Raw genomic sequence first — 26,950 nt, 5'->3', positions numbered from 1 at the left:
CAGATATTAGACAATGGGCGAGTCGTTCCATTTTGCGAGTGATCCCTGGATAGAAGGAGTCTGTTCTTCATCGATAGATGAGTAGATCCGGCGGTTCACCGATGTAAGATTCGATGTAATGCCACTTTAGGAAAGGCGGGCTGACATGGGCAAATGTATTGATAAAGATGTACTGCCAGATGAGGACGAAAGTTTCACCTTGTATTGCCGGACTGGGAGATGAGCGAACGATCAGTGCCGTTGATCCATCATCCCTATGGTATCTATCAAATTATATTCGATGTGTTTCAGCGGTGGTCTTGTTATATGAACCGGGCACAGAAGCCGTCCGAGATGATATAAGTAGCAGGCGGAGGAGAGGGAGTACAGACAATCGGTGCACACATAGAAAGGAGCTCATATAATTGAGGACAGACAATCCAGGCACAGGTCTCTCTCTGTCTACTGCCTTTTTAGGAGTCTGCTCGAATCTCGAAGGCTTCATATTTGAAGTCATCAAAGCATCCATCCCTTATCATCCTGAAGCACGTGGGGCTCTGCCTGCCTCGACTGCTATGGGCCAGATCCAGGGCGATCGCGATCGGCAAAAGAACGGGTAACCATCCTTGTCGATCGGGGATGCAGGTGCTGTCCTGAATCCGTTCCTCCCTTAACAGCTTGTCGGTAGTGCTGTAGATTGATTAGAAGCCCCGGTCATGACTTGAAGGTGTCCAGACTTCAGTCACTTCTTCCATCTGGCCGGTTGCCTCTTTCACGACGACGGCACTCGACGATAAAGACGCCGACGCTTTCAGAATAGCATTACTCCACTTCGATTGCACAAATTCGATTGCACCCAGCGTTAGAAACCGTCATCTGCATTTCCAGTCCTGCATCCTCTTAGACCTTCCTATCCCCGTCGCGTATCGCAGAGCGCAGAGTACGATAACGTTGCTGTATCTCCAAGCACCAACTCGCCTCACCGACCTTGGTCCGTTGCGCAACCACCGTGGCGAGTCGAGCGTCCGAATTGAATACGGGTAAAAACAAAGGGAGAGCTGGCGCTGAGCACAATTCACATGTCTGGATGGTGATGCCAGGAGGAGAGCGAGGGACCAACAGAGCTCTGCACGGCGCATCAGCATGATTGGCACACAAAAGACTGGCCTCCGCGGCCTGTTCCTCCTCTTGCTAGCATCTTCGTCGACGGCCTTTTACATTCCTGGTATAGCCACCACATGACTTGTTGACGGGCAGCTACTCAACGGGCCGCTAACGTATCCTGTCGCAGGCTGGTCAGTCAAGACCTACAAGGATGGCGAGCTGGTGCCTCTAATGGTTAACAAGGTCTACTCGGACAACACGCAGCTGCAGTATGCCTACAACAACTTGCCATTCACCTGCTCCCCGACGGGAAACCACAAGGCCGGGGGCGGCTTACTGAGCGGCCAGAGCGTACCCTTGAATCTGGGAGAGGTGCTGCGCGGTGATCGAATTGTCACATCAGACATGGAGCTCGCCATGGCCAAAGACACACCGTGTACATTGCTCTGCAACAAGGAATTATCACGTGGCGATGTGCGTTGGACAAGAGAGCTGATCCGGGATGGATATGTGGCGGAGTGGATCGTGGACAACCTGCCTGGCGCAACCAGCTTCGTCACTGCCGACAAGACGCGCAAGTATTACGCCGCCGGCTTCAAGTTGGGATATACAGAGGCCTCAGCAAAGACTGGAAAGCTTCATTACTACCTCAACAACCACCATACTATCGTCATCCGGTACCGCAGAGCACCAGGCCGGGCTGGCGATCGTGGGGAAAAGGTGGTTGTGGGGTTCGAAGTCTATCCCAAGAGTATTGGAAACGGGAACAAAAAGGACAGTGCGGGATGCCCTGTGGACATTCAGAATGTTGACCAGCCCTTTGAGTTGTACATTGCCCCCAACAGGACGGCCGATGCGTCGTTGAAATATGACGGCTTGTCATACCATCCTGAAGAAGTGGAAGACGACGACAGTAGCCCTGGCTCTCTGACGATTCCGTACACGTACTCGGTCTACTTCCGCGAAGACGAGAGCATCGAATGGGGTCATCGTTGGGATCTCTACTTTGTGAACCAGGAGGAAGGCACACGCATTCACTGGATGGCCATCATAAACTCGCTCATCATTTGTGGGCTCCTGACGGGCATTGTCATGATTATCCTCGCGAGGACTATCCATAGCGACATCAACAAGGGTGCATCGGCGGAAGCCGGGAAAGCCAGGGGCAAGAGAGTGGCCAAGCCCAAGAGCGAACAATCTTCGGGCTTGCTAAGTCAAGGGACGGACGACAAGAATGGCGAGGAGGATTTGTCCGATGAGGGCGAGGCATTGGAAGAGGCCACAGGCTGGAAGCTGCTCCACGGCGACGTGTTTCGAAAGCCGAGGCTTGGAACCCTTCTGGCGCCCCTCGTTGGGTCTGGGATGCAGCTGTTTTTCATGGCCATTGGACTGGTCTCGCTTGGTGCATTGGGAGTGTTGAATCCCAGCTTCCGCGGCGGCTTCATCAGTGTCGGGGTGGGCCTGTTCATCTTCGCGGGACTCTTCTCTGGCTACTTTTCCGCTCGCGTCTTCAAGAGCTTCGACGGAGCTGACCATCGCGCAAATGCACTTGTTACAGCCTTGCTCTTTCCCGGCCTCACGTTTGGGCTTGTCTTCATCCTCAACCTCTTTGTATGGGCCCAGGCGTCAAGCACGGCGATACCCTTTGGGACACTGGTGGCCATTCTTGTTCTCTGGCTCTGCGTGCAGGTGCCGCTCGTGTATGCAGGGTCTCACTACGGCTTCCACAAGGCCGGTGCGTGGGAGCATCCCACCAAGACGACGGCGATCCCTCGACAGGTGCCTCGGCAGGCGTGGTATAGCAAGTCGATCCAGGCAGTGCTTTTGGCGGGCTTGATCCCGTTTGCCGTCATCTTCATCGAGCTGCTGTTCGTTTTCCAGTCGATCTGGCAGGACAAGAGCAGCTACTACTACGTCTTTGGCTTCCTAGCAGTGGTACTCGCCATTCTCATGTTGACCATTTCCGAAGTGACCATTGTGACCATCTATGCCCAGCTCTGCGCGGAAAACTACCACTGGTGGTGGCAGTCCTTTTTTGTCGGGGGCGGAAGCGCGTTTTGGGTGTTTCTCTATTCGCTGTGGTACTATTTCTTCAAGCTGCACATCAGCGGCTTCGTGAGCAGCATGCTCTTCTTTGCGTATAGTTTTCTGGCGTGCTGTGTGTATGGGCTGTTGACGGGCACCATTGGATTCTTGAGCGCATACGCCTTTGTGCGGAGGATATATAGGTATGTATCGCTTTCCTCGATGTGAACATGGAAGACGTGCTGACAAGAGGACGACACAATCAGTGCAATCAAAGTTGACTGATAGATGATCTAGCGAGTTCTGATGCATATGCCCAAGTACGGCAAGCTTCTACTATTGATGATTATTCTTTGACCTTTGAGATTACCTGCATTCTTATCGACTTTTCTCAGGGCATGTCGCGTTGCATGAGATGCAGTGAACTTACACGTAACTGGTGCCCAAGTCAGCGCATATGTCACAGGCATATTCAATGAGAGTGAAACTCGTTTTCTTGGCGACTAATTTGTGTCATGCCGTGTGACTAGATTATTCTGCTGCCATCAACATTTGGATGCCGCTCCTCATCACGCCGCCAACTTGCGGCCAAGAATACGAGCGCCATCAATGGGATCTTTGGCATGTGTGACGGGAATTGCAAATGGCATCTGACAAGCTGGGGGGGGTCGCTTGAATGCGATGAACGAACCGTTGGTGTCACCAAAAGACGGCATGTCATCAAAGGGCGTGGTCAGGAAGACACATTTGACATTTGATTCCCTGCAGAAGAATGCGAGTTGGCCACCACCCTCTGCAAGATCTTGCAGCTCTCTCACGGTTTGACTATCCTATCGACAGAGTGAGGTTGATCGGAATCGGAAGTCCAAGCCAGAGATCTGAGGCAACGCTTCTCTGCAGCGTGGAATAAACGGGGGGTTCCACTCATTCCGCTGCAGAACCCGAGCTTTATTGCCCCGATGAAGGATGGCCAGGTTCCGGTCCTGGAAGCGCTGCCGGGCCCAAGAGTGGAAGAGAAGAGCAGCCAGCGCTAATGAGAAGGCGAGGAATCCCGAGTGGCTTCTCCACATGGACTGCTTATTCTGTGCCGCCTTGCCTGTTTTCTGACGGTGTGGGGAGGCAAAGAACTGACGAGAGATTCGTCTGTGGGGATCCAGTGGATGTTGATGGTTTAAAAGTTGATGGGAATCGCTTCTAGTTTTCTCAGTGTTCTGGGCGTTATCAGACAGAAGCTGTGAAGAAGTTGGCAAGGACTCTGTGAGAAAGAAGCCGGGAACAGAGACAGACAGACAGAGATGGCGAGCCCAATGAACACGGAGCAGTTTAGGGTGGCGGCCAAGGCGGCCATTGACGAGAGTGAGTCCCTTCTTTCACCCCCCCCCTCTTCAAGATACAGCTGGCTAACAAAGTCTTTCAAAAACCAACAGTCGCAAACTACCATGACAGCGTCCCTGAGCGCCGGGTCGTCTCTGCTGTTGAACCCGGCTACCTGAGGCCGCTGCTCCCCGCCTCGGCACCCCTCGACGGCGAGCCATGGGAGGCCATCCAGTCTGACATCCAGTCCAAGATCCTGCCCGGCATCACTCACTGGGCGTCTCCCGGATTCATGGCCTTCTTCCCCTGCTCGAGCAGCTACCCCGCGGCCATTGCGGAGATGTACTCCAACGCCTTCAACGGCGCTCACTTCAACTGGATCTGCTCTCCCGCGGTCACGGAGCTGGAGACGATTGTGATGGACTGGTTGGCTCAGGCGCTGGGACTGCCGGAGTGCTTCCTGAGCGGCGGACCAACGCACGGCGGCGGCGTGATTCACGGAAGCGCGAGCGAGGCCATCCTGACGGTCATGGTCGCGGCGAGGGACAAGTACATCAACGAGGCAACGGCTCACCTGCCCGAGGGCGAGGAGAAGGAGGAAGAAACGTGGAGGCTCCGCAGCAAGCTGGTTGCCCTGGGCAGCGCGGGCGCGCACTCGAGCACCAAGAAGGCGGCGCAGGTGCTGGGCGTGCGCTTCGCGACGGTGCCCGTCTCGCAGGACAACGGCTTCTCCATGACGGGCGAGGCGCTGGCCAAGACGCTCGACGAGCTCCGAGCCAAGGGCCTGGAGCCGTTTTACCTGACGGCGACGCTGGGCACGACGGATGTCTGCGCCGTCGACGACTTTGCCAGCATCGCCTCGGCGCTGGCCCCGCGGGCGGGCAAGCCGGGCGAGGTGTGGGTGCACGTGGACGCGGCGTACGCGGGCGCGGCGCTGCTGCTGGACGAGAACAAGCCGCTGGCCGAGCCGATGGCGGCGTTCCACTCGTTCAACTTCAACCCGCACAAGTGGATGCTCACGACCTTTGACTGCTCGGCCGTGTGGGTGCGGCACAGGGGCCACCTCATTGCCGCGCTGAGCATCAAGCCGCCATACCTGCGCAACCAGTACAGCGACAACGAGCTGGTGACGGACTACCGCGACTGGCAGATTCCTCTGGGCCGGCGCTTCCGCTCGCTGAAGCTGTGGTTCGTGCTGCGGAGCTATGGCATCAGGGGCCTGCAGGCGCATATCCGGAACGGGGTGTCGCTGGGGGAGTCGCTGGAGGAGAAGCTCGTTTCGAGGGGGGATCTGTTTAGTGTCTTTACGAGGGCGAGGTTTGGGCTCGTGACGTTTCGGGTGAAGGGGGATGGGGAGGAGGATGTGAACAAGAGGACGGAGAGGTTGTATGAGGCGGTGAATGCGGGGGGCAGGTTTTATCTGACGAGTACGGTTGTCAATGGGCATTTTGCGATACGGGTGTGTACGGGGACGGCGGCGGTGAGGGAGGAGCATGTTCGGGGGTTGTTTGAGGTGTTGGTTGAGACTGTTGAGAGGCAGTTGAAGGAGTGATTGGGATCATGAACACACATATATATACATGTACACATACACTTGTCAGTATCATCATGGTTGTGGTTAGACAGAAACAAAATATTAGATTCATCCCGTTTTTCTAGCAGAAAAGTACAATATCATACCTCATAACATCATCAATCATCATGAAATCCCCCATTCCTACTTCCACATACACACAGCCTTTGCAATCATCACCACCACCACCACCATCATCATCATCACCCATCATCAGCCATCAATTCACTTCTCGATATACTCCTTCTTCCGCCTCCTAACAAGCGACCTCTCATGGTTAAACAGCGCCGCCGCCCCCAACAGCGCAAGAACCACCCCCGGCGTCCAGTCGAAGCCCTCGCACTCTTTCTCCTTGGAGCGTCTGCGGTGGCGCTCGTCGGGGTCGGCCTGCGAGGGGCGCAGGTCTGCGGGTAGGACGCGTTCCCATATTCGGGGGTTGTTGCTTCCGCTGGTGGTGCTATTCCTCCTTTCTCTGTCTTTGTTTTCTCTTGGTCGGGGGTTTTTGTTGTTGTTGTTGTTTTGATGGCTTCGGTTGGTGTCTTTGTTTGCGTGTGGATCGTTACGGGGAAGGTCGTGGCGATGGTGTCTGTCTCGTGCGACGTCGACGTCGCGATACCGATGGTTATGAGAATGATTGGTGTTTTTATCGTGACTTGTTCTCGCGGGGTATCTGTCCGCGCCGTTGTCGCTGTAGCCGCCAGACCGGTAACTCGATCCGACTTCTGGGTACATGCTGCTCGGGTAGGAGGAGTCTCGTCTCGTTGAACAAGACATGGCTTGGATATGCAAGTTGTGTGTGTGTGTGTGTGTGTGTGTATGCGTTTCAAACAATCAACCAAGAGTCAATAATGAATCTCTCTCTTTGAATCATCATCCACCTCAAAACTTAAAACAATAATTACAATCGTCCGTCAAAAGCGCACATTATTCCCCCTCCCCTTTATAACCCAGAAAATGCCCCTTCTTCTTCGCCGCGTCATTCCCCCCAACTCCACGATCTGCCACCCAATGAAACCAACCAAACTTTCTCTTCTTGCCCCAAATCGAGATGCTGCCCTGGAGGACCCCGGAAATGATGTCACAAAGGTCACGAGCTCCAGCTGCAGCCAACCGGTAAAAAAAAAAAAAGAAACAAGCGGCTCGATTTGCGAATCCCTGCATTTCTCGCGATCGGCAGCACGCAGAAACTTGGAGCTAAACCAGACAATCGAGGTTAGTCGAGGATCGTCATCTTCGTCATAGCCCGTCCGTGTCACTTTTCGGCTGTGAATCAAAGGGAAAAAAAAAAGAAAAAAAAAAAAGTGTGGGCAACAAGAATCAACTCAGCCATTCAAAGTCCCGGCAGAGGTGCAAGTCAACTCAGATTCAACGCTCTCTATTCCTGCTCGAGTCTATATGCTGGCTCGTCTAGGCGCCGTTGTCCTCCTCAAAGCCTTCTTCGCCTCCGTCTCCTCTGTCAGAGGCAGCTTGTTCTCCTCCTTGAGCTTCTGGAAAAAGTCGCGCCCAAACTGGTATCCCATCTTGTAAATCTCGTCAAACTTGCCAAAGTCGAGCGTCCCGTACGCATCAACCGGCGGCCGCATGTAGATGCACCCGGGCATTGTCTTTGCTCGCTCCAGCGCATCCACGCTCGACACATACGCCAGCCTGCCTTGAATCTCCGCCAGCGTCGGCGGGTTTGGGTGTGTCGAGAACGGATTCCACCGGTTGAAGAACGCCCAGAAGCCCGACAACGAGTCTCCGTACGTCTGCGGCGTATCGTCATCAAGCGCTCCGACGTCTATAGCGAAAATCACGTCTACGCCCAAGTCCTTCATGTGCGAGACCGTCAGATTGTCCACGTAGCCTCCGTCGAGCAGCATGCTGCCTTCGTCACACAGCGGAGGCAACAAGCCGGCAAGCGACATTGAGGCTCGAATGTACCGCCACGCGTAGCCGCTCGTGTGAAACTCGGCCCGGCTCTTGCTGATGTTGGTGGTGTTGCAATAGTACTCGAGCCAAAAGTCCTCAATCTGCGTGTTCCCGAACGTCTTGAAGATGCCTCGATTGAACTCGTGGCCCGTCGTGTAGGAAGCAGAGGGATACGTCAGATCCAGGGCGAATCGCCAGAGACTGGCCATGCGACCTGCAAACTTCTTTGCGAAGCCAAACATGGGCACGACGTCTGCGTGCCGGGCGTAAAGGGCACCGACAAAAGCTCCAATCGAGGTTCCGCCGACAATGTCAACCGGAATGCCGGCCTCTTCCATGGCTCGGATGATTCCAATCTGGCTGATGCCTCGTGCACCACCGCCACCTAGAACAAGTCCAATAGACTTTCCGCAGAGACGGCGAGCGAGGCGATGGAAATCCCCCTTGAACGGCGTGTCAGGCGAGTAATACGGAGTATGGTGCACATTTCTCGAGGTGTACTTTTGAATCTCGGCCTGTAGCACCTGCACGCGTTCCTTGAGAGCTTGTCCCAGTTTCTTCGGAGGATGGACGGGCATTGCGTCTGTTCTGTACGGCATCTGGATGTGATAATGGCCGCCATTGATCCACATACGATTTCGCAGCCACGACCGAGTGAGACCGGGCCGTGAGAATCGTTCAGTGTGGAGCAGAACCAGAGTCTTGCGTGCTGTGGACTTCATCCCAAGCATGAACCGTTCATACTCGCCAATGGCCGGAGAGCCTTCGGCCAATCCCACCAACAGAATACTGTCAGCTTGCGTGATGCAGGTCTGCGTCCACGGCGAGTTGACATTGGTATCTTTCCACCACTCATGTTAGCCTGTGAACCCATACAAGAGTGACTGTAACAAAGTGACGATGAGAAGTTATGCAATCAGGAAAAAATTAGAGTTAACATAGCCGTCAGAGAACATGTCTCCGGTGTGAAAGTTTGTCATCATAAGAGCAATGAGGATCTTGGAAGACCAAGACCAAGAAGCAAAAAAAGAGAAAAGGAACGAAAGAGCTTACCTGCCACGTAGACCACCAGACCGTACTTTTCTTCCAAGTCGGCGAGATATTGCGACAGCTTGAGCTTGCCCATCTTGTTAAACGCATGCTTCCCGAGATGGCTCAAGATCCCAGACTGGTTGAGCGAGGTCGCCCCGTTCTGGGGCCCTACCTGGGCGAGCGCGTTCATAAGACGGTGCCCAAATTCCACCACGGGAACCCCTGCGGTAACCGGCAGGATCGCCACCGTCCGGAGGTTCAAGGTTGACTTGCGCTGGTTGGTCACAGCTCCCGAGCCTGCTTCCTTTGCAACGTACTTGGTAGAGTCGTCCACCGCTGCTCTCATCCTTGAAGCAATGATCTTGGAGATCTTGATGGTGATGTTGGGATGCTCCTGGGCAAGGCTGTTGAACAGAGTACGCGGAAACTTGACGAGCTCTGTATCTCGAATAGCGTGCAAGGTCCCAGAACGCGCGGCTTCCGTCAGCACCTCCAGCTCACCGATGCTCTCGCCTTGTCCAAACTCGGCCCGCGCTGACACTCCGCCATCCTGCCTGTCTTCGACAAGGCGGAGACGCCCGTTGAGAACAATGTATATGGCGTCGCTTTCGTCATTGTCATGGAAAATCACTTGGCCGGCATTGACCTGAACCCATTCAAGAGCAAAGTCAATGTGGAGGATGAGCCGAGGCAAGATGTGCGTAAGCCTCTTTGCCATGGTCAAGAGGATGATGGGATAGCGGTCGACGATCCTTTCCAAGGAAGCTCTCGGAAGGAATCCCACATACACGTCCGTCTTGGCCACCACGTCAATGAATGATCTGTATGAGGAGACGCTCCCGATGTACCCAGCCAATCCTCCCGGTTTGATGAGAGCCACGCTTCGGCGACGGTTTTGGTCTCGATGCGAGGAATGCGGCGTGCCATGCTTGGAAGCCTTGGAGCCGGGGCTTTCAAACCGATGCTCTGCACGGAGTGAGTCTGCGCTGAAGGACGCCGGGCCGGACTTTTGAAAGATGTTTTGCACACCGTCCATTACCGTGGTACCAATGTCCAGGAAGCCGTCTATGACATAGTAGAGACCGGGGCTGCGCTCCCCTTGCTCCACGAGCACCGACCCTTTGGGGAAGAAGACGATTTCAACCTCGTCCATCATGTCGTGGGCCAAAGCATGGGCATTGGGTGGAGTGTGGGCGGCCAGGCCATTCGAGGCCAACGACTCGGTCTCTCCATCAATGGAGCCGTCGTATGGGCCGATGAATCCAAACGCATTGCTCGTGTACAGGGTCCTTGCACGTCTGTCTGTAGAGATCAACCTGGGAGATCCCGTCAGCCTCGGGGATCCTTCGACCGAGTCAACGTCTCTCGACGAGCTTCCGCCCGCATCTAGACCAAGGGACTTGAAGACGCATTCGAGTATGGACACCCTGAAGAGGTTGTCCTCGTCCACCGAGTCACGGTCCGCTGAGATGCGAGCGTGCCTTCCAGAGTCAAAGGGGTTGAACGTCTTTTGCGTCAAGGGACTGAAAGGTCCGCTGTCCTCTGTGCCCATGTATGCTGGAGACCGGACGAGGCTTCCCGGGTAAGGGCTCTTGGTGGATGCCCGATTAGGCTGCGCGCCTGCCAAGAGATCTCCAGGGTTGAGACCGCGAGCCAAGCGGAGATCGCGCGCAGAAGCGGCAGCGTTGATTGTGGACGACGCAGATCGATTCTTCGCAATCGCTTGCATGACCACGTCTTTGCGGAGAGCCGCGCTCGACCGACGGCGTCTGTTGGCCGCCGAGTTGTGCAGGGCAATCCCTTTGGTCTCTTGATCTTCGCCAATGCGCTCCCGCTCGCGATTGAATTTCTCCTTGAGCCTGGTGAGGGCGTCTCCGCGAAGAATGTTGGGGAGCTGGCACATGGTAAACTTGACCATGTCCTTCTCGGTCTGGAGCACCTCGGCTGTCAAGCCGAGATAGTTGAACGCCTGTGCGAGCGTTACTCTCTGGAATCGAGAAAGGATCACATGGACAATGTGTGCCGTGGCCTTGGGGTAGATCTTGATCAGCCTCCGAAAGGCACTCGCCGGTATGATGGCGATGGTCGTATCGACTGTTGCCCTTGCAATGATGTCAGGGTGTGCCGAGGCTGACAGTTGCCTGCTGTGAAGCCCTGCCCTCCCTTTGCCAGGCTGAAAGGCAGCAGCGGGGTCCAGCGATATAGGCGGTATCTGAGGAGTGCTCGTTCCGTTTGACAGGAGGGTATCGCTATATCGGACGCTTGGACGCTCCACGTTTGCTTCCAGATGCGGCGTGCTCGGCATTGACGTCGGGCCGTGAGACATGTTCGCGGTAGGTTCCTTTACGGAATCGCTTCGCGCATGCCGACTTCCGCCCGCCGCAAGAGGGGAGTCTTCGTCGTGCGTCTTGAGCTTCACATCCTCTGTGAACAAAGACATGATGGAGAAGAGCGACGACATTGGCGCTCCGTTGCGGACTTCTGTCAGCAGCTGATACTTTTGCTGACCAGGCAGGGCGTCTTCGTCTGAGGAAGAATCGAAGAGGTCGGTCCGCGACCCGCCCATGACAGGCGCTCGAGGACTGCGTCCCGACTTGACGAAGATCTCCACCAGACCGTCGACCACAATGCAGAAGCCCTTTTCTTCTTCCAGGTTGATGGTCTCCCCGGCGATAAGCTTTCTAGTCTGCATACTCCGGGTCAGTTCGTGAAACACGGATCGCTCGAGGTAGCCGAAGATCTTGATCGCGCTCAGAAACTCGTCCAGGTAGTTGGACAGGCCGGACTTGATGCCACCCTCGTGGGTGTCAGGGAACAAGTCGATCTCGGGCTCTTTGCGCTGCGGCTCAGGGGGCAGTCTCGAGTACATGTTCAAGATGCGATACCTGACGACCCAGCTGACCGCCGACACGATGGCCACGACGATGAACATGCTAGGAAGGCTGTGAGTCTTGAGTGGCCTGGCAGAACCAAGGGACTGGCAGCATACAGCGTGGTGGCATTCATGGTCACTGTCCAGCTCGCGGAGAAGAGCGTGTACAGGACGCTTGGCAAGGTGATGGTCACCGTGCGGATGATCCAGTACAGGAGGGTGGTGGTGAAGTTGATGGTGCCCAGGAGAAGCCACCCAATGAGCCCTAGCCAGCCGGGCGAGGCGTGGGCAGCTTCTACCGTCGCGTAGCTCACGGGGAGCGAGCTGGACGTCGAGTCCATGGCGTGGGAGACGCTGTGGGAGAGGCTCCCAGCCAACCGAGCAGCATTTGACACGTCAGATGCCATGGTTGGAGATGGTGCTGCACATCATTGCCCAGCATCATGCAGAGCGACGAATGGCAGCCGTTGGGCGGCGAAGCGACGCCGAGGAGAAGATTGAGCGCTTTGTAAGGAAAATGAAGAGGAGAAGAGGAAAGAAAAGAGGGAAGCTCGTGATCAATTTTCATGTGGTTTTTGACCATGGAGCTTAGCTCTATAGCCGGGCTTCTGCCGGCATAAGCATCCCCACCAACCCCACGTGCTTTTTTTTTTCCCAGCAGCGCGCCGAATTTGAGATGACATAACCACAACCTCGAGAGAAGCTTCGATAAGAATGCTGTAGAATAGGTGAATATATCCATGAACAAGGAGTTTTTCTCGAGTAGCAACGGCCGATCTACACTTCCACAAGCCTCAATATCTCATCTCAGGGCATCCACGCAACCCGATATCCATATATGGTGAGAGGTTGATCTCCGGACCGTTCGTGAGAGCTTCACAGTCAATTACAGTAGGTATCGTCATTGTTGTCCGCAGCCCACTGTCTCTCTTCTCTTCTCTTCAACACCCAGCGCAAATCTCCGGATCGACCTCGGCACTAACCGGTCATGCGACATTGACCAAACAGATCAAGAGCTTCTAAACCCAGATGCCCTTTGCGCAGCTCGTACTCGGTAGCCCCGGCTCGGGCAAGAGTACCTACTGCGATGGCAGTACGTTGAATCCCTGTGCTTTCTATCGACGAAGTGAATAATGGACATGGGCTTTGGTGTTGACATGAACCTACCCCAATCTCTTCAGTGCACCAGTTCATGGGCGCCATTGGGCGCGCGTGCTCCGTCGTGAACCTCGATCCTGCGAATGACCACACAAACTACCCCTGCGCTCTCGATATCCGCGACCTGGTCAAGCTGGAGGACATTATGCGCGAAGACCGCCTGGGTCCAAACGGCGGCATCCTATATGCTCTCGAAGAGCTCGAGAACAACTTTGAATGGCTAGAGGAAGGCCTCAAAGAGCTTGGGGAAGACTACTTTCTGTTCGACTGTCCCGGCCAGGTCGAGCTCTACACGCATCACAACTCATTACGAAACATATTTTACAAGCTCCAGAAGAGGCTTGGATTCAGAGTCAGTTTGCCCTGTTGCGAAGCAGCATGAGCACGGCTTGCTGACAACCCTGTGCTAGTTTGTCTGTGTACATCTCACGGATAGCTACTGCCTCACCCAGCCATCCCTCTATGTGTCCAACGTCCTCCTCTCGCTCCGAGCCATGATCCAGATGGACATGCCACACGTCAATGTGCTTTCCAAGATTGACAAGGTAGCGTCGTACGACGAGCTGCCGTTCAACTTGGAATACTACACCGATGTCGACGACCTCACATACCTAACACCATACCTCGAGGCCGAGTCCCCCGGAATGCGCAACGAGAAATTCGGTCGACTGCACGAGGCGATAGCAAAGATGATTGAGAACTACGGCCTCGTCCGGTATGAGGTGTTGGCGGTGGAGAATAAGAAGAGCATGATGCATCTGCTCCGCGTGATTGATCGCGCAGGAGGCTATGTGTTCGGAGGCGCTGAAGGCGCCAACGACACGATATGGGCCGTCGCCATGAGAAACGAAGCGTCGATGCTCGATGTGCAAGACGTCCAGGAGCGGTGGATCGACCACAAGGAAGAGTACGACCGTATGGAGCAAGAAGCCGAGGAGGAGGAGCGGAGGAGGGTAGCGGAGGCGAGCGGGATGGATGTGGACGAGGCACAACCAGAACCAGCTCCCCCTGCCACATCAGAGGCAGAATTCGACCCTGACTTTGGCGATATGACGGTACCGGAGGACAGCGGCGTCCGGGTAATTAGAAAAAACAAGTAATGAAGATTCATGAATCGGCACGTCAGCTGCCGTCTTCCATGTCCTCGTCGCTCATGGCATTGTCCATGACATCCAGCATGGCGTCGTCTTTGCCGAGAATTTCCACGGGCAGTGAAGACTGTGGGTGAGAGCTGGCTTCTGCCTTGGCGGCCAGGATGAGCTTCCGAGCTCGCTCGACGGCAACCTCTTCAATCTTGCGGATGGTGCCGCTGACACGGACAACGCGGAATATACAGGGCCGGCCGTCCTTGACGGGGACGCGGTCCATGAAGGTCAATGCGGACCAGAGCAGCTGATAATGAGCTCTGTTGCACCTGAGGATGAAGGTGGAGGTGGCCAGAGAGAGATATTTGACTATGCTACATGTTAGAGAATGAATGACCTCTTGTGTCTCGCCTGTACCACTCCCACAAGCCACCAATTGCTGAACCCGTCACGACTCACCCGAGAGATTGCCCTCGAGAGCTCCGGCGCCAAAATCGCCATACAGCGCCGTCACCTCGGCCTTGATGGCCCTCACCAAGGCCTGCGGCGTCAACTTGGCCACGGTCGGCTGATGCTGGGCAACCAGGCCGGGCACGCGAGCCCTAGAAGCCGCGGCATCGGGAGGGTAGATGATGTTGATCAGCAGGTATCGCTCCTTGATGCGCACCATTGGCAGCGATTTTTGCGAGATCCGTCGGAGTCGGTGGGGAAGAAGACAATGGAAAGAAGAGAAACTCGGCAGAGCGTGAAAGGCTGGAACCCCCGTAAGAGCAAGAAGATCGGCACAAAAGGGCCAAACGAGAGACGGGACGAAAGTTGGTGCAGATGGTCAAGCATGGAATTGAGGGCAGAAAGGACGAGGTTCGACGGCGTCAAAAGCCGAAAAAAAGTCCATTTGGCGCGCCAGTTCGGGTCTCGGGGTATTACAGCGTGGCATCGCAGCGCTGCAGCCACTGGACGGGGAGGTGGGGGGTGAAACCGCTCCAGGCCCTGGGGCTGTTTTCCAGTGGGGTCTCACTGTAACTGGGCTGCGGATCAGCGCCCGAGAGGCTTATCCTCCGCTAAACCTGGCGCTGCAGCAGCGGGCTCTTGGGGGGCTGGTTCCGTGAAATCCTCCGCATTGATGCTACAATGCCTGTTATCTGCATCATCGACGTACGTCTGCGCAGTAGCTGGGCGGTTATGCATACGTATCTTCGCTGAATTGGCTTCTTCCTCGATCGGGACAAGGCTGAAATAGCTGGAAAACCAGTTGCTGTCAGGCTGGCACTAACACGGGCGAGCTGCCATCTGCCGTCTCCTAGACCAAGCATCTACGAATTAGCACATGCTTCTTTCTTGGGCTGCTCCTCCAAGTGTCCAACATACGCTCAACTCACCCTCTTCACTTACATCCTCAAACAGGACCTGATTCTGAGATTGAACATCTGCACTATATCCGGGATACCTTGAAACCCCTCACGTCGATTGCACATACACAACGACCGCCACCATGGACGGCCCGTTCAAAGCCGCAATCCTGATCGTCTCAACCACAGCCGCGCGCGACCCCTCCGCCGATGCGTCCGGCACGGTCCTCCGGGAGGTGCTGATGCAGGACGGCGGCGGCCGGTGGGAAGTCGTCGACGAGCGCATCGTCCCGGACCATGTCCTGGACATCCAGAGGAGCATCAAGCCCTGGACAGACGGGCCGAATGCCGTCAACCTCATTGTCACCACCGGCGGCACCGGCTTCTCCGTCGCTGATGTCACGCCAGAGGTGAGTTGGACGGATTCGTCTCTTTGATGTCGTTGTATTTGCTGGCTGAATGCATTCACAAGGCCGTTGCCCCAATGATACACAAGACGGCTCCCGGGCTGATCCACGCCATGCTGTCTGCCTCACTCGCGATAACGCCGTGTAAGTGATTCACACGCCCAGATAAGATCACACCCAGCTCACCATGTGTATCAAAGTCGCCATGATGTCTCGTCCCACTGCCGGCGTGAGGTACCAGACTCTCATCGTCACCCTGCCCGGCTCACCCAAGGGGGCCAAGGAGAACCTCCAGGCCATCATCAAGACGCTGCCCCATGCCTGCCTCCAAGCCGCAGGCTCAGACTCGAGAGCTCTGCATGCCGGCGGCGTCAAGAAGCTGGAGGCAGACGCCGGTATTGACCGGTGCCCGTCTCAAGCATCAGCACAAACAGCGGCATCCGCCCAGGCGCACCATCACCATCACCATCACCATCATGAACATTCTCACGACCATAGCCACGGTCCCGGTCAGGGCCATGGCCACGCAAGTCTGCAGAGATTCACCACCCCGAGCTCTACCAGCACCACCCACCTATCCAACGATATCAGCCTGGGCCCCACGCGGCGATACCGCGAATCTCCCTATCCCATGATCTCCGTAGACGACGCCCTCGCCTTGGTCTCAGAGCACACGCCAGGCCCACAGGCAGAGACCGTCAAGGTCGACGAGAACATTGTCGGGCTGGTGCTCGCCGAAGACGTCCAGGCAAAAGAGAACGTGCCGGCTTTCCGCGCCAGCATCGTGGACGGCTACGCCGTCGTCGTACCCAAGGACGGCGAGGTCAAGGGCGTCTTCCCCGTCGCGGGCGTGTCCCATGCCGCACCCGGAGAGCTGCCCCCCCTGAAGGAGGGAGAAATCGCCAGGATCACCACAGGCGCTCCCCTGCCGCCGGGCGCCACCGCCGTCATCATGGTGGAAGACACGACGCTCAAGACCATGACGGACGACGGCAAGGAGGAGAAGGAAGTCGAGATCCAGGCCGAGGGCGTGACGGACGGCGCCAACGTGCGCGAAGTCGGCAGCGACATCGCGCAGGGCGCCGTGATCCTCAAGCAAGGCGAGCAGATCTCGGGCGTGGGCGGCGAGATCGGGCTCCTGGCGGCGGTCGGCGTGGCAGAGGCCCGCGTGTACAAGCGCCCCGTCATCGGCATCCTGTCGACGGGCGACGAGATCGTCGACCACGACCGGCCCGGCGGGCTCCGGCTGGGCGAGGTGCGCGACACGAACCGCGTGACGCTCATGGCCGCGGCGCGCGAATGGGGCTTCCCGGTCGTGGACCTGGGCATCGCCAGCGACCGGCCCGGCACGCTCGAGGAGACGCTGCGGGCCGGCCTCCGCGACGCCGACGTGCTCGTCACCACGGGCGGCGTGTCCATGGGCGAGCTGGACCTGCTCAAGCCCACCGTCGAGCGCGCCCTCGGCGGCACCATCCACTTTGGCCGCGTCGCCATGAAGCCCGGCAAGCCGACGACGTTTGCCACCGTCCCCGTCAAGGACAACGCCGGCCGGCGCCTCAACAAGGTCGTCTTCTCGCTGCCCGGCAACCCGGCCTCCGCCCTCGTCACCTTCCACCTCTTTGTCCTGCCGTCGCTGCACAAGCAGTCGGGCGTCTCCCCCGTCGGGCTGCCCAAGGTCCCGGTCACGCTGGCCCACGATTTTGGTCTCGATCCCCGGCCAGAGTTCCATCGTGTCGTCGTGAGCGTCGGTCAGGACGGGCTGCTGACGGCGAGCAGCACTGGAGGGCAGCGGAGCTCCAGGGTGGGCAGCTTGAGGTCGGCCAATGCGCTGCTGTGCTTGCCTGGTGGGAGCGGGAAGCTGGAGAAGGGTGCGAGGGTTGAGGCTTTGCTCATGAATTCTATACGCAGTGGATAGCGGTCGGGGTAGTTGGATCAATTGGAAGCTGATTCAGGGAAATCATAGCTACAAGGAGGGTAAGGTACTCGACATGTGGCAGCATTTATTCGGTCCATGTGAAAAAGGGGGGGGGGATAAATCAGGGGAAAGGTAACTGAGGAAATCTCATTACTTTTTTTGAGATCGAAACCATTCATACTTGTTGAATATGATGCTTTCATTTCGAGCATCAGCAGCTGTTCTGTGGCTAGTGTACACGGAGGCTAGTCATACAGCTTCAGATTGGAGAAACAGGAAAGAAAATAAAGGTGAAATAAGGATAAACATCGTCTACAGCCCAATCTTCCAAACGCCCAACCAAAATTATCGTTGCAATGCATATATATCGGGTCCAGTTTCTTGCCATCACAAGAGGACGGAGAAGACAGAGAGAGAGGTGGGGAGGCTGTGATGGAAATGTGTGCAGATTTCCGCATCTTTCGAGAGTTCTCTCTTCCTGCGTATGTGCTGTTCAGGAGGACTTGGCGCCAAAAGCAGGAGCCTTTTCGGAGACCAAAAGGCCGACGATGAGACCAAAGAGACCCAGGACGGAGCTAAAGATTTCAATGACGAGAATCTTGACGAACCTGTTATTCGACAAATGGTCAGTACGCCACAGCCAAAGCAACGCATCTCAGTCAATGACCGCAAGAAGCCCACGTACAAGGACGCATCCGCCGCATCAGCCAACGCAGCACCACTCCCGTTAATCCCAACCGCCACGCCGCAGACGAGATTACACGCGCCGACCGTCAAGCCGGCCCAGAAGAGGGCATACCCTGTGAAGTAGGTATCCGCGGAAAACAGCTCGGCGCCGCGCACGGAGTCGACCTTTGACGAAAAGACAATGGCCATGATGACGCCGTAGATGGCGACGACCTCGCAGAAGATGATGGAGATGAGGTTCTTGGTGCGGATGCGCGGGGCGCGGACGCCGGCGCCGAGGATGGACGAGCCCGTGATGAAGATGCCCCAGGCGGCGCCGACGACGGACAGGCCGATGCAGAGGGAGATGCCCATGCTGGCCCAGGCGTAGGGCGAGACGGACTCGAGGAAGGCGCCGACGTTGAAGGACTCGCCGCTGCCGGTGAAGAGCATGTCTGTGTGAGGGGGATGTTGGTTAGACGATGAGACTCATGGTGCTAAGGTGTGATGGCAGTGGAGGTCTTTTAGTGTGGTGGTGAAGAGCAGGGTTCGGTCGAGGAGGTTGACGATGATGCTCATGACGACAAGGGTGGTGATGGTCAAGATGGCGGATTCAAGCACATACAAGCTCCCACGACGGTCAGAAACGACCCGATTCCTCCGACGCCGTACTTGAGGCTCATTGTGTCTGCGCAAACGCTGATTCTTCTTGTTGTAAGAGTACCGACGGTTGTCGAAGCAGCAGATCAGCGCTGGCGGCTCGTCGTCGTCTTGTTGCTAGATGGGAAGCTTCTCTGGCTTGAGGTAGTTGAAGCTCTCTCGGAGCACAGAGGCGCGACAATGGCCGACGTCACATGACAAGCATCCTCCCCTTTGCTGCTGACTCAGCGCCGCTTTGCTCTGGGGTGCATCGACCTCGGAGGCTAATTTACGCTCCAGGCCATGAAAGCGCCAGCTGAGCCTTCTGTTAAGCCGTTACTAATAAGGCTCGCTATACGACACGGGTCACTGCGCTGAGGCTCTAGCTGGCTTACCTTAGCGTCAAGGCTGCCTGTAACATCAACCTCTACCATTCATCTGTCAGCAGTCACAGACTCTCCCCCAACATCACCTCCAGCCTCCCTCTCTCTCCCAACACCACACGCCGCACAGAAACCTCGCCTCACATCGATCTATATATCTTTCAGCCATGGCAAGCGGCGCGCAGTCATTCTACGAGCTCTACCGCAGGAGCAGGTACATCCGCCCCCAAACCCCACCGCGATGCCGCAGCTGCTGCCTGCGGGACAAGAGAACATAAAGGAGACGAACTGTTGGGATGTCTGGTTCGCTAATCCGGTTCGCGCAGCATCGGCCTCGCCCTGACGGACACGCTGGACGACCTCATCAGCGAGGAGCGCATCCACCCGCAGCTGGCCATGAAGATCCTGAGCAACTTTGACCAGGCCATCACCGAGGCGCTGCAGAAGAACGTCAAGAGCCGGCTCCAGTTCAAGGTAACCTCGATTCGACTTTATTTGGGAAAGACGTGAGAAGGAGAGGGCTGACGAGTGATGTCAAAACTGCAGGGAAGCTTGGACACATATCGATTCTGCGACGAAGTATGGACGTTCCTCATCAAAAACGTCACGTTCAAGATGGACAACGGCAGCGTCTCTGTTCAGGCGGACAAGGTCAAGATTGTTAGCTGCAATGCGAAGAGGCCTGGCGAGGGACAGTAAATGGGGGATATTTGCTTTCATTGATGGATTCGGAGTTTTGGGGGTTCTTAAATACAGCTGGGTTGAGGGGATATGACAATTGAAGCAAGAAAGAAGCTGCAAGACAGCATTGGGGGGGGAGGGGGGGAGAGAGAGAGGGGCAAACAACCATCGATATCGGCAACGGGACGGGGCGATTCACGGCGTTTTGGGAGTGCGGTTACACGGACACGGTCTGGTGCTTGATATTTCTTTATACCGACATGAGGTGCTGTCAATTGGGTCTGCTGACCCACGGAAGAGATAGAAAGGACGATTAATGCAAATGAGAATCACGTCTTTGTTCTCCAGACACGCGTATGCATCGACTTCCAACCGAACGCCATGTGACTCCAAGGTTGTGACGACTCCGTCCGCCTTCCTGGAGCCACAGCAGAGCGCGCCACTGTGGCGGTGGAGGTACCCCAGGCCACAGCGGACTCGCCCGCTAAAAACCATTGGGAATCCATCATTTGTTCCAGCATGTCCTCGGCCGGGCATTGAGTACAGCATCAACGTCTCCTATTCTCAAACGTCAACCCAGAGACAAGCAATTGGCCCTTACAAACCGACACTCCCCCCTCAATCCTTTCAGAACCCTACATCTCCTCAATCATAATTTACCAAAAAACAATCCATAAAAAAAAAAAAAAAAAAAAAAAAAAAAAAAAAAAAAAAACTCCCAAAACGGCCAACTTTCCCAATCCAGTAACACCTCACACTCACCATGGACGCGCGCAAACGGCGAGCCACCAAGCCGACCTCTCCGGACTCCCAGCCTCATCAACACTCCTCCTCCTCCTCCTCCTCCTCCACCACCATCAGAAGCAAGACAGATCAATCTTCATCTACCTCAGAAGAAAGCGAGATGGAAGCGCTGCCTCGGTCTTCTTCTTCGTGGAGACAGCATTGGATGTTCTTTGCCGTGGCGAGCGGTGCTTGTGCGGCGTTTAATGGCGTGTTTGCCAAGTTGTATGTTTTGTCTCTTCAACTCGTTCTCATTCTCAACTGTGTATGGGGGAGTGATGTATACTTACCATTGTATAAATCATTCACGTGTCAATGACCAAATTTCATCGACATGGAGAATGACAGTAGAAGTCGTCACATACACCAGTCAGTCACTAACATCTCGTCAACCCGCAGAACCACCACAGAACTCACATCAAACCTCTCCACCGCCATCGCCAAATCCCTCTCCATCTCCCACTCCTCCATCCTCGAAATCGTCATCCGCACCGCAAGTCCACACCCTCCCCTTTTCAACCTCAACCTCATCAAACTTCAAACTAACAGAACCCCGGCTCAACGCAGATCTTCTTCATCCTCAACCTAACCTTCAACGGCATCGTAAGCCCTCCCTTCCCCCATCCCCCCCTTTCCCATTTTCATCTGAGTATACACGTACTCATAACAGAACCAGATGTGGTCCCTCTTCACCACAGCCCTCGCAAAAGGAACATCCGCGACCCAAGTCTCCATCATGAACACATCCACAAACTTCCTCGTCACCGCATTCACAGGCCTCGTCATCTTCTCCGAGGCCCTTCCCCCCATGTGGTGGGCCGGCGCGTCGCTCCTCGTTGCCGGCAGCGTCATTGCGGGGCGCAAGGACGAGGGCGAGGATGGAGATGGAGATGCGGCGGCGGGGGATCGTGCTGTGCCTGTGTCTGTGCCTGTGGGTGGTGGTGGTGGTGGTGGTGGTGTGCTTGAGTTGGACGAGGATTTGGATGCTGGGGAGAGGTATCGCGATGAGGATGTTCCTGATTTGGGCGAGCTGCGCAGTTGAGAGCAAGGCAATCATGTTGTCGGTCAGAATCAATTCGTCAAGCACTGATTACATCCCTTTTATATAGACATACAAGAGCTCACATAAAGAGGCAAGGCAAAGCAAAGCAAAGGACCAAAGAAATGACATGTTGTATGCCGCCGCTATATTCAAAGGCTCAACAAATCTATCTCCTTTCCAACTCAACCCCCTCATCAACCCCCTCCTCGTCCCCATCCAAAATCCCATCCCTCCTCCTCGCCGCCCGCCGCTCGTCGTCAAACTGCCCGCTGAGCCGAATATGCCCCCGCGAAACCGTCGACACCGAGTTCGACACCCAAAAGCCCACCCTGCGCAGCGCGCTCCACAGGTGCTCCTGTCCCTCGGTGATGTGGTGGTCGTCCTTCGGGTTCTCGGCCGCCTCCACCTTGAACTGGTACTTGAGGCAGTCCTTGACCGTCACCAGGCCGGAGAGCTTGCCGTGATACTCAATCAGGATGACGCGGGGTCCAATCTTCTGGAACAGCTCCATGACCGTCTCCAGCGGCAGGCGAGGATGCGCCGTCACGGGCGTGGCATCGACGTATCGACTGAAATCGAGGGGCGACGAGGCAGTGACGTCTGCGCGAAAGTTGGGCGTGATGGGCGTGAAGGGCACCTGGTTCGTTGTCGGTTGCGGCGAGAAGTAGCACTTTGCGTCCGGAGACACGGGCCGCTCGCGCTTTGCCCGGTCCACGGCATACCGCAGCTCCGTCCGGCCAATGTATCCCACCAGCGTCTTGGAGCTGCCATCCAGCACAATGGGAAACCCCTGATACTTGGCCTCGGCCAGCAGCTGCTCGACGTCGGCAAGCGTCAGCCCGCTCGCGGGGAGAGACACGACGGAGCTCCGCATGACCTGAGAAACCGGCACACCGTAGTTGTGGTCTTCCTTGCTGTCGATGAATGGAAACCCGTTGAACCAAATCATGCGGTCGGCGATGCCACCCTTGCCGAACATCTCGCTGACCATCTTGGTCACCCCCACCACAATCATGGTGGGCAAAATGTACGTCAGCGCTCCGGTTAGCTCAAACATGATGACGACGACGGTCAGGGTGAGGTGCATGATGCCGCTCAGGGCTGCCGCCGCGCCGAGAAAGGCGTACGTGCCCGGGGTGATGCATGGCTCGTCCGGCTTGCAGGCGGAAAAGAAGACGCTGCCCGGGTTCGCCTCGTGTATGGCCTGGACAATGATGCCGACGGTTCGCCCAAACGAGGCGCCAATGGCCATGGAGGGCACAAAGATGCCGGCGGGCACCTTGCAGCCGTACGAGATGATGACGAGGAAGACTCGCAGCACCGTCGCGAGAATGAGCGACACGAGGTTCCACGCCCTCTGGTCCTTGTCGCACAGCCCATGGTAGTTCTCTGCCCCCTCGCACTCGAGGAAGAGTATCTCCATGCTCTCCGTCATGTCGATCCTCAGAAAGGCGTTGGGATAGGCGATGATGGCGGTGCCAGCCGCGAGGAGCGTCGCCTCCAAGACGGCGTACTTTGTCAGGTACTTTTTGCGGAACGCCTGCGCTCGGAGATTCCACTTCATGACAAAGGCGCCGTACAGGCCCCCAAAGACGCCAATGATGATGTAGAAGACGATCTCGAAGAAGTGCCAATCTCGATCGTACTTGACCTGGAACATAACCAGCTGCCCCGTGCGAAAGGGATTCATCGTCGAGAGGACGGCCGTGGCCACCAGGGCGCAGAAGTAGCTGCGCCACATGGTTTTGAGCGGAAAGTAGCTCGACATTTCCTCGAGCGAGAACAACACGCCTCCAATGGGGCTGCCAAAGGCGACGGCGACGCCCGCCGCGGCACAGGCACTGAGGATCTCGCGTGTCTTGCCCGCATTTCGCCTGTACTTGTCAAACAGCCTCGAGATGACGTTGCCAGTGCAGACAGCGTAGTGGACGCTAGGGCCTTCCTTTCCGACGGACAGGCCGGAGGCGATGGCCAGGGGCAGGCAGATGGACTTGATCAACAGAGTCCAGAATCCGAGAAAGCCCTTCATGACGAAGCCGGCAATGATGCACTTGATCTCCGATATGCCGGAGCCGGCTGCATACGGAGCATATGACTTGACGAGCGTCGCCGATATGCAAGCGAACAAGGTCTATCGCCGAGTTAGAACGTTTCAGAGACGGGGAACAACATGTCCATACCGCAAATACAAAGTAGATGAAGTAGTTGAGGGGGCCAAAGCCTGTCCAGCGATGCCACTGGTCGCAGCCTACGACCATCAGTCAGTGACACGCTCCAAATGTGTTTTGCACTCCAAGCATACCATTGTCCTCTCCCCAGCAGCAAAACTTTTCATTCAGATAAAACGCCGTCGTGCAATGGCCCGTCTTGATATCAGCCAGCCACTCCGTCACGATGTTGAGAAAGGCCGCGTTCAGGCCAATGGCCGCCCCGATGATGGTGACGACGATCCAGCCCTGCGCGGCGTCGTACGACTCCCAAAGCCGGTATCTCCAGCCGGGCTGGCCGTGCCTGTAGACGCCTGCGGTGCGTTTCCTGCGGGCTTTCCGCCGTGCCTGTTCTCGCGCGGCATCTTGCACCCAGTCTGTCCATTGAGCGTCAGCCCGGTTCGTACTCTTATCGCGGTGATGACGTTTGGATGCGGATATGGCTCAAAGGTCAGTCGCCCTCACCTATCGTTGTAAAGTCCTGGAGTTTAGGCCGTCAGAATCAGAGCGCATAATATATTATGGCAAAGCACACACTCGCTCACCTCATATCTCTTGATCTCGGCAATCTCCTCCTCAATCTGGCCCTCCCTCGGCGCCTGGCCCGCGGCCTCGCCCTGCTCTGCGTGGGACACGGCAAAGGACACGCGCGAGCTGATGGACGGGCGCCGCGAGATGGACGGGCTGAGGGCCGCCATGGAAGTCGTCGTCGAGTTCATGGCGCCGTCCTGCGCAGCATGGCGATTGGGTGGACGCCCGGGTCTGCGCGCGACGGCTGGATGCGGAATGCGACTCGATGCGCCTTTATCTGATGTGCTGCGACTTGATGGTTTTTGGTAGGGCTTTGATGTGATTCGAGGCAATTGCGAACACGGGCAGTGATGCGCTCCTTTGTCTGCGTATACAGTGCGGTCGAAGCAAAGGGCGTTGAAGCAGTTGTCGCAAACGAAGCTGTCAATACCAGGTTGACATCAGCTGCCACAGTGACCATCGAAGTCCAGGTATTACAAGTTCCAACAACTCGGCAGATAAGATAAGCAGTCCGCAGATCTCCAGGCAGTGGCTCCGTTCTGGCGCATGCGCTACAGCTGGGGACCGTCCACTAGAAGCCGCCGCTTTAGTGGATGCAGCAGCTCGCTGTAACAAGTCGCGTCAGGGCGTCGCGTGTCACCCGAGGCTCTATAAGACCAGAACAAGAGATACCTTAGTATCAAGGAAACGATTCACCCTTTCCACTTACATGTAGCTTCTTCTACCAAATCTACTTGGATTCATCTCGGCGTTCGCACTGGACTGAGCATCTCTAGACCTCCATCAGCCGTTCAACCTCGACTTACAGCTGCTCGCCAAACATCCAGCAGCTCACTATAACTTACCTAATGTCTTGAGCCCACCTCATCCTTCAAGATTCTCCTACAAACCGCCCCTAGCCCTCGACCTCGAACCCGGGCCAATTCCCACCAATTCCGACTCCTCAACACAGCTCACACTCTCTCCTTCTTCCTCGCTCAGGCCATCAAGCTCGTCAATCCCCTCTCAAAAAGCCTTCAATCTCCCTGTCACAGCCCACCGAGCAACCTCTCGAGCCCGCGAATCTCCCACATCTTCAACACCTCAAGCGCGTGTCACCGCCAAGTTTTCACTCACATCAACCCACCCGCTCATCCACCCAACCTCACTCGTCCCCTCCAGCCAAACAACACTCAACCCTCTCTCGGTAGTCCACCTCAAAAGCTCGAAACAATGCCTTACAACACCAACGCAATCCCTCCCCGAAAGGAGCCCACCGGCCAGACTCAACTCCCATGTAAGTTTTTTTCTTTTTTTTTTTTACCACATCCCCCACATCCTCCTCAACGTTCATCCTCATCAGAGAACAAAAGCTGACTGTGCTGCCCCTAGTATCAAGAGTCAAGAAAATCATCAGCCAGGACCCAGACGTCCAGATGTGCTCCAACAACGCCGCCTTCGTCATCACCCTCGCCGCCGTACGTCTTCACCTCACCTCTTTATCTTCTCCCACCGGGTTCTGAAAGCTCACACCTCACGCAGGAAATGTTCATCCAGCATCTCACGGAAGAAGCCCACACCCAAGCAAAACTCGAACGCAAACCCCGTCGCAACATCCAATACAAAGACGTCGGTAAGTCCCAAATCTCTCTCTCCTCTCCCCCCTTTCCCTCCCCCCTCCTCCCTCCTTTCTCTCCTTATACCACACACAATACTCAAGAACTCATCAACGCCCAAAAGCCAACGCAATCTCCCACCGCGACCACCTCGAATTCCTCGAAGACGTCGCCCCCAAAACAATCCCCTTCAAAAAAGCCAAAGCCATCAACCAAGCCCGCCTCCGCGGCGATCCCCTCCCCGACTCCGTCTCCGCCCCGACAAACGGCACCACATCATCATCAAAGAGCAAGTCCTCCTCCTCCGCCAAGGCGGTCAACGGCGGCGGCCACGCAAAGGCCGGCTCCAACCCCTTTACCCTGTCCCTCCGCAACGAGGAAAAGGACAACAGCAAGAAGCACGAGGAGAACGGCAACGCTGTTGGAAATGGGAACGGGAACAGGACGGATGACCCTAGTGATCAGCTTGAGCTGGAGATGAGGCAGGCTGCGCAGCCCGAGGATGATGATGATGATGCGGATGTTGACATGACGGGTTAGAAGCTCGCGGTGCGTCGGCGTTCGCGTCGTCGTCGTCGGGGATGATGATGATGTTGCATGACGCTACTGCTTTGCTTGTTTGGTTTTCATACCGCGTTGTTGTTTTGCACATGCTTGAGAGAGTTTGCAATTCATGGCGATTCCTTTCTTTCTACCACA

General features: G+C 56.1%; 12 protein-coding genes across 12 annotated transcripts; 7 read left to right on the top strand and 5 right to left on the bottom strand.

Moving 5' to 3' along the window:
- Nucleotides 1-1,079: 1,079 nt before the first annotated feature.
- Nucleotides 1,080-3,336, top strand: CCMA1212_009047 (Transmembrane 9 superfamily member 7; the record flags this gene model as incomplete). The annotated part of the gene is made up of 2 exons (XM_073706148.1): nt 1,080-1,204; nt 1,271-3,336. Exons 1-2 carry the CDS (start codon nt 1,123-1,125, stop codon nt 3,334-3,336), a joined length of 2,148 nt encoding a protein of 715 aa, XP_073555389.1. The 5' UTR covers nt 1,080-1,122.
- A 967-nt stretch (nt 3,337-4,303) lies between these two features.
- On the top strand, nt 4,304-5,974 carry CCMA1212_009046 (Aromatic-L-amino-acid decarboxylase; the record flags this gene model as incomplete). The annotated part of the gene is made up of 2 exons (XM_073706147.1): nt 4,304-4,464; nt 4,536-5,974. The coding sequence occupies exons 1-2, from the start codon at nt 4,404-4,406 to the stop codon at nt 5,972-5,974; spliced, it is 1,500 nt and encodes a 499-aa protein (XP_073555390.1). The 5' UTR covers nt 4,304-4,403.
- Nucleotides 5,975-6,220: 246 nt separating this feature from the next.
- On the bottom strand, nt 6,221-6,769 carry CCMA1212_009045 (uncharacterized protein; the record flags this gene model as incomplete). Its single annotated transcript, XM_073706146.1, has 1 exon — nt 6,221-6,769. The coding sequence occupies one exon, from the start codon at nt 6,767-6,769 to the stop codon at nt 6,221-6,223; it is 549 nt and encodes a 182-aa protein (XP_073555391.1).
- A 617-nt stretch (nt 6,770-7,386) lies between these two features.
- On the bottom strand, nt 7,387-12,231 carry CCMA1212_009044 (Lysophospholipase NTE1; the record flags this gene model as incomplete). Its single annotated transcript, XM_073706145.1, has 3 exons — nt 11,928-12,231; nt 8,960-11,871; nt 7,387-8,747 (listed from the first exon to the last, which is right to left on the bottom strand). The coding sequence occupies exons 1-3, from the start codon at nt 12,215-12,217 to the stop codon at nt 7,387-7,389; spliced, it is 4,563 nt and encodes a 1,520-aa protein (XP_073555392.1). The 5' UTR covers nt 12,218-12,231.
- Nucleotides 12,232-12,839: 608 nt separating this feature from the next.
- Nucleotides 12,840-14,068, top strand: CCMA1212_009043 (GPN-loop GTPase 2; the record flags this gene model as incomplete). The annotated part of the gene is made up of 3 exons (XM_073706144.1): nt 12,840-12,903; nt 12,992-13,320; nt 13,379-14,068. The coding sequence occupies 3 exons, from the start codon at nt 12,840-12,842 to the stop codon at nt 14,066-14,068; spliced, it is 1,083 nt and encodes a 360-aa protein (XP_073555385.1).
- A 22-nt stretch (nt 14,069-14,090) lies between these two features.
- CCMA1212_009042 (uncharacterized protein) lies at nt 14,091-14,806 on the bottom strand (the record flags this gene model as incomplete). The annotated part of the gene is made up of 2 exons (XM_073706143.1): nt 14,513-14,806; nt 14,091-14,422 (listed from the first exon to the last, which is right to left on the bottom strand). The coding sequence occupies exons 1-2, from the start codon at nt 14,721-14,723 to the stop codon at nt 14,091-14,093; spliced, it is 543 nt and encodes a 180-aa protein (XP_073555386.1). The 5' UTR covers nt 14,724-14,806.
- Nucleotides 14,807-15,545: 739 nt separating this feature from the next.
- On the top strand, nt 15,546-17,724 carry CCMA1212_009041 (Gephyrin; the record flags this gene model as incomplete). Its single annotated transcript, XM_073706142.1, has 3 exons — nt 15,546-15,812; nt 15,875-15,953; nt 16,010-17,724. 3 exons carry the CDS (start codon nt 15,546-15,548, stop codon nt 17,722-17,724), a joined length of 2,061 nt encoding a protein of 686 aa, XP_073555387.1.
- Nucleotides 17,725-18,217: 493 nt separating this feature from the next.
- Nucleotides 18,218-19,073, bottom strand: CCMA1212_009040 (putative V-type proton ATPase 20 kDa proteolipid subunit; the record flags this gene model as incomplete). The annotated part of the gene is made up of 3 exons (XM_073706141.1): nt 18,218-18,332; nt 18,410-18,845; nt 19,016-19,073. 3 exons carry the CDS (start codon nt 19,071-19,073, stop codon nt 18,218-18,220), a joined length of 609 nt encoding a protein of 202 aa, XP_073555388.1.
- Nucleotides 19,074-19,579: 506 nt separating this feature from the next.
- Nucleotides 19,580-20,111, top strand: CCMA1212_009039 (Transcription initiation factor IIA subunit 2; the record flags this gene model as incomplete). Its single annotated transcript, XM_073706140.1, has 3 exons — nt 19,580-19,626; nt 19,739-19,886; nt 19,959-20,111. The coding sequence occupies 3 exons, from the start codon at nt 19,580-19,582 to the stop codon at nt 20,109-20,111; spliced, it is 348 nt and encodes a 115-aa protein (XP_073555469.1).
- A 745-nt stretch (nt 20,112-20,856) lies between these two features.
- CCMA1212_009038 (uncharacterized protein) lies at nt 20,857-21,918 on the top strand (the record flags this gene model as incomplete). Its single annotated transcript, XM_073706139.1, has 4 exons — nt 20,857-21,101; nt 21,276-21,357; nt 21,444-21,479; nt 21,547-21,918. 4 exons carry the CDS (start codon nt 20,857-20,859, stop codon nt 21,916-21,918), a joined length of 735 nt encoding a protein of 244 aa, XP_073555468.1.
- Nucleotides 21,919-22,084: 166 nt separating this feature from the next.
- On the bottom strand, nt 22,085-25,524 carry CCMA1212_009037 (putative chloride channel protein; the record flags this gene model as incomplete). The annotated part of the gene is made up of 6 exons (XM_073706138.1): nt 22,085-24,049; nt 24,099-24,166; nt 24,221-24,502; nt 24,591-24,606; nt 24,671-24,941; nt 25,520-25,524. 6 exons carry the CDS (start codon nt 25,522-25,524, stop codon nt 22,085-22,087), a joined length of 2,607 nt encoding a protein of 868 aa, XP_073555461.1.
- Nucleotides 25,525-25,868: 344 nt separating this feature from the next.
- Nucleotides 25,869-26,791, top strand: CCMA1212_009036 (uncharacterized protein; the record flags this gene model as incomplete). The annotated part of the gene is made up of 4 exons (XM_073706137.1): nt 25,869-25,932; nt 26,028-26,113; nt 26,178-26,268; nt 26,376-26,791. 4 exons carry the CDS (start codon nt 25,869-25,871, stop codon nt 26,789-26,791), a joined length of 657 nt encoding a protein of 218 aa, XP_073555460.1.
- Between the last annotated feature and the right edge of the window lie 159 nt (nt 26,792-26,950).

Source organism: Trichoderma ghanense (genome assembly GCF_004382785.1).
Source record: "Trichoderma ghanense strain CCMA-1212 chromosome Unknown scaffold_14, whole genome shotgun sequence".
NCBI lineage: Eukaryota > Fungi > Ascomycota > Sordariomycetes > Hypocreales > Hypocreaceae > Trichoderma > Trichoderma ghanense.
Note: the sequence above shows the minus strand (reverse complement) of the source record. Positions and strands in the feature narration are given on the sequence as shown.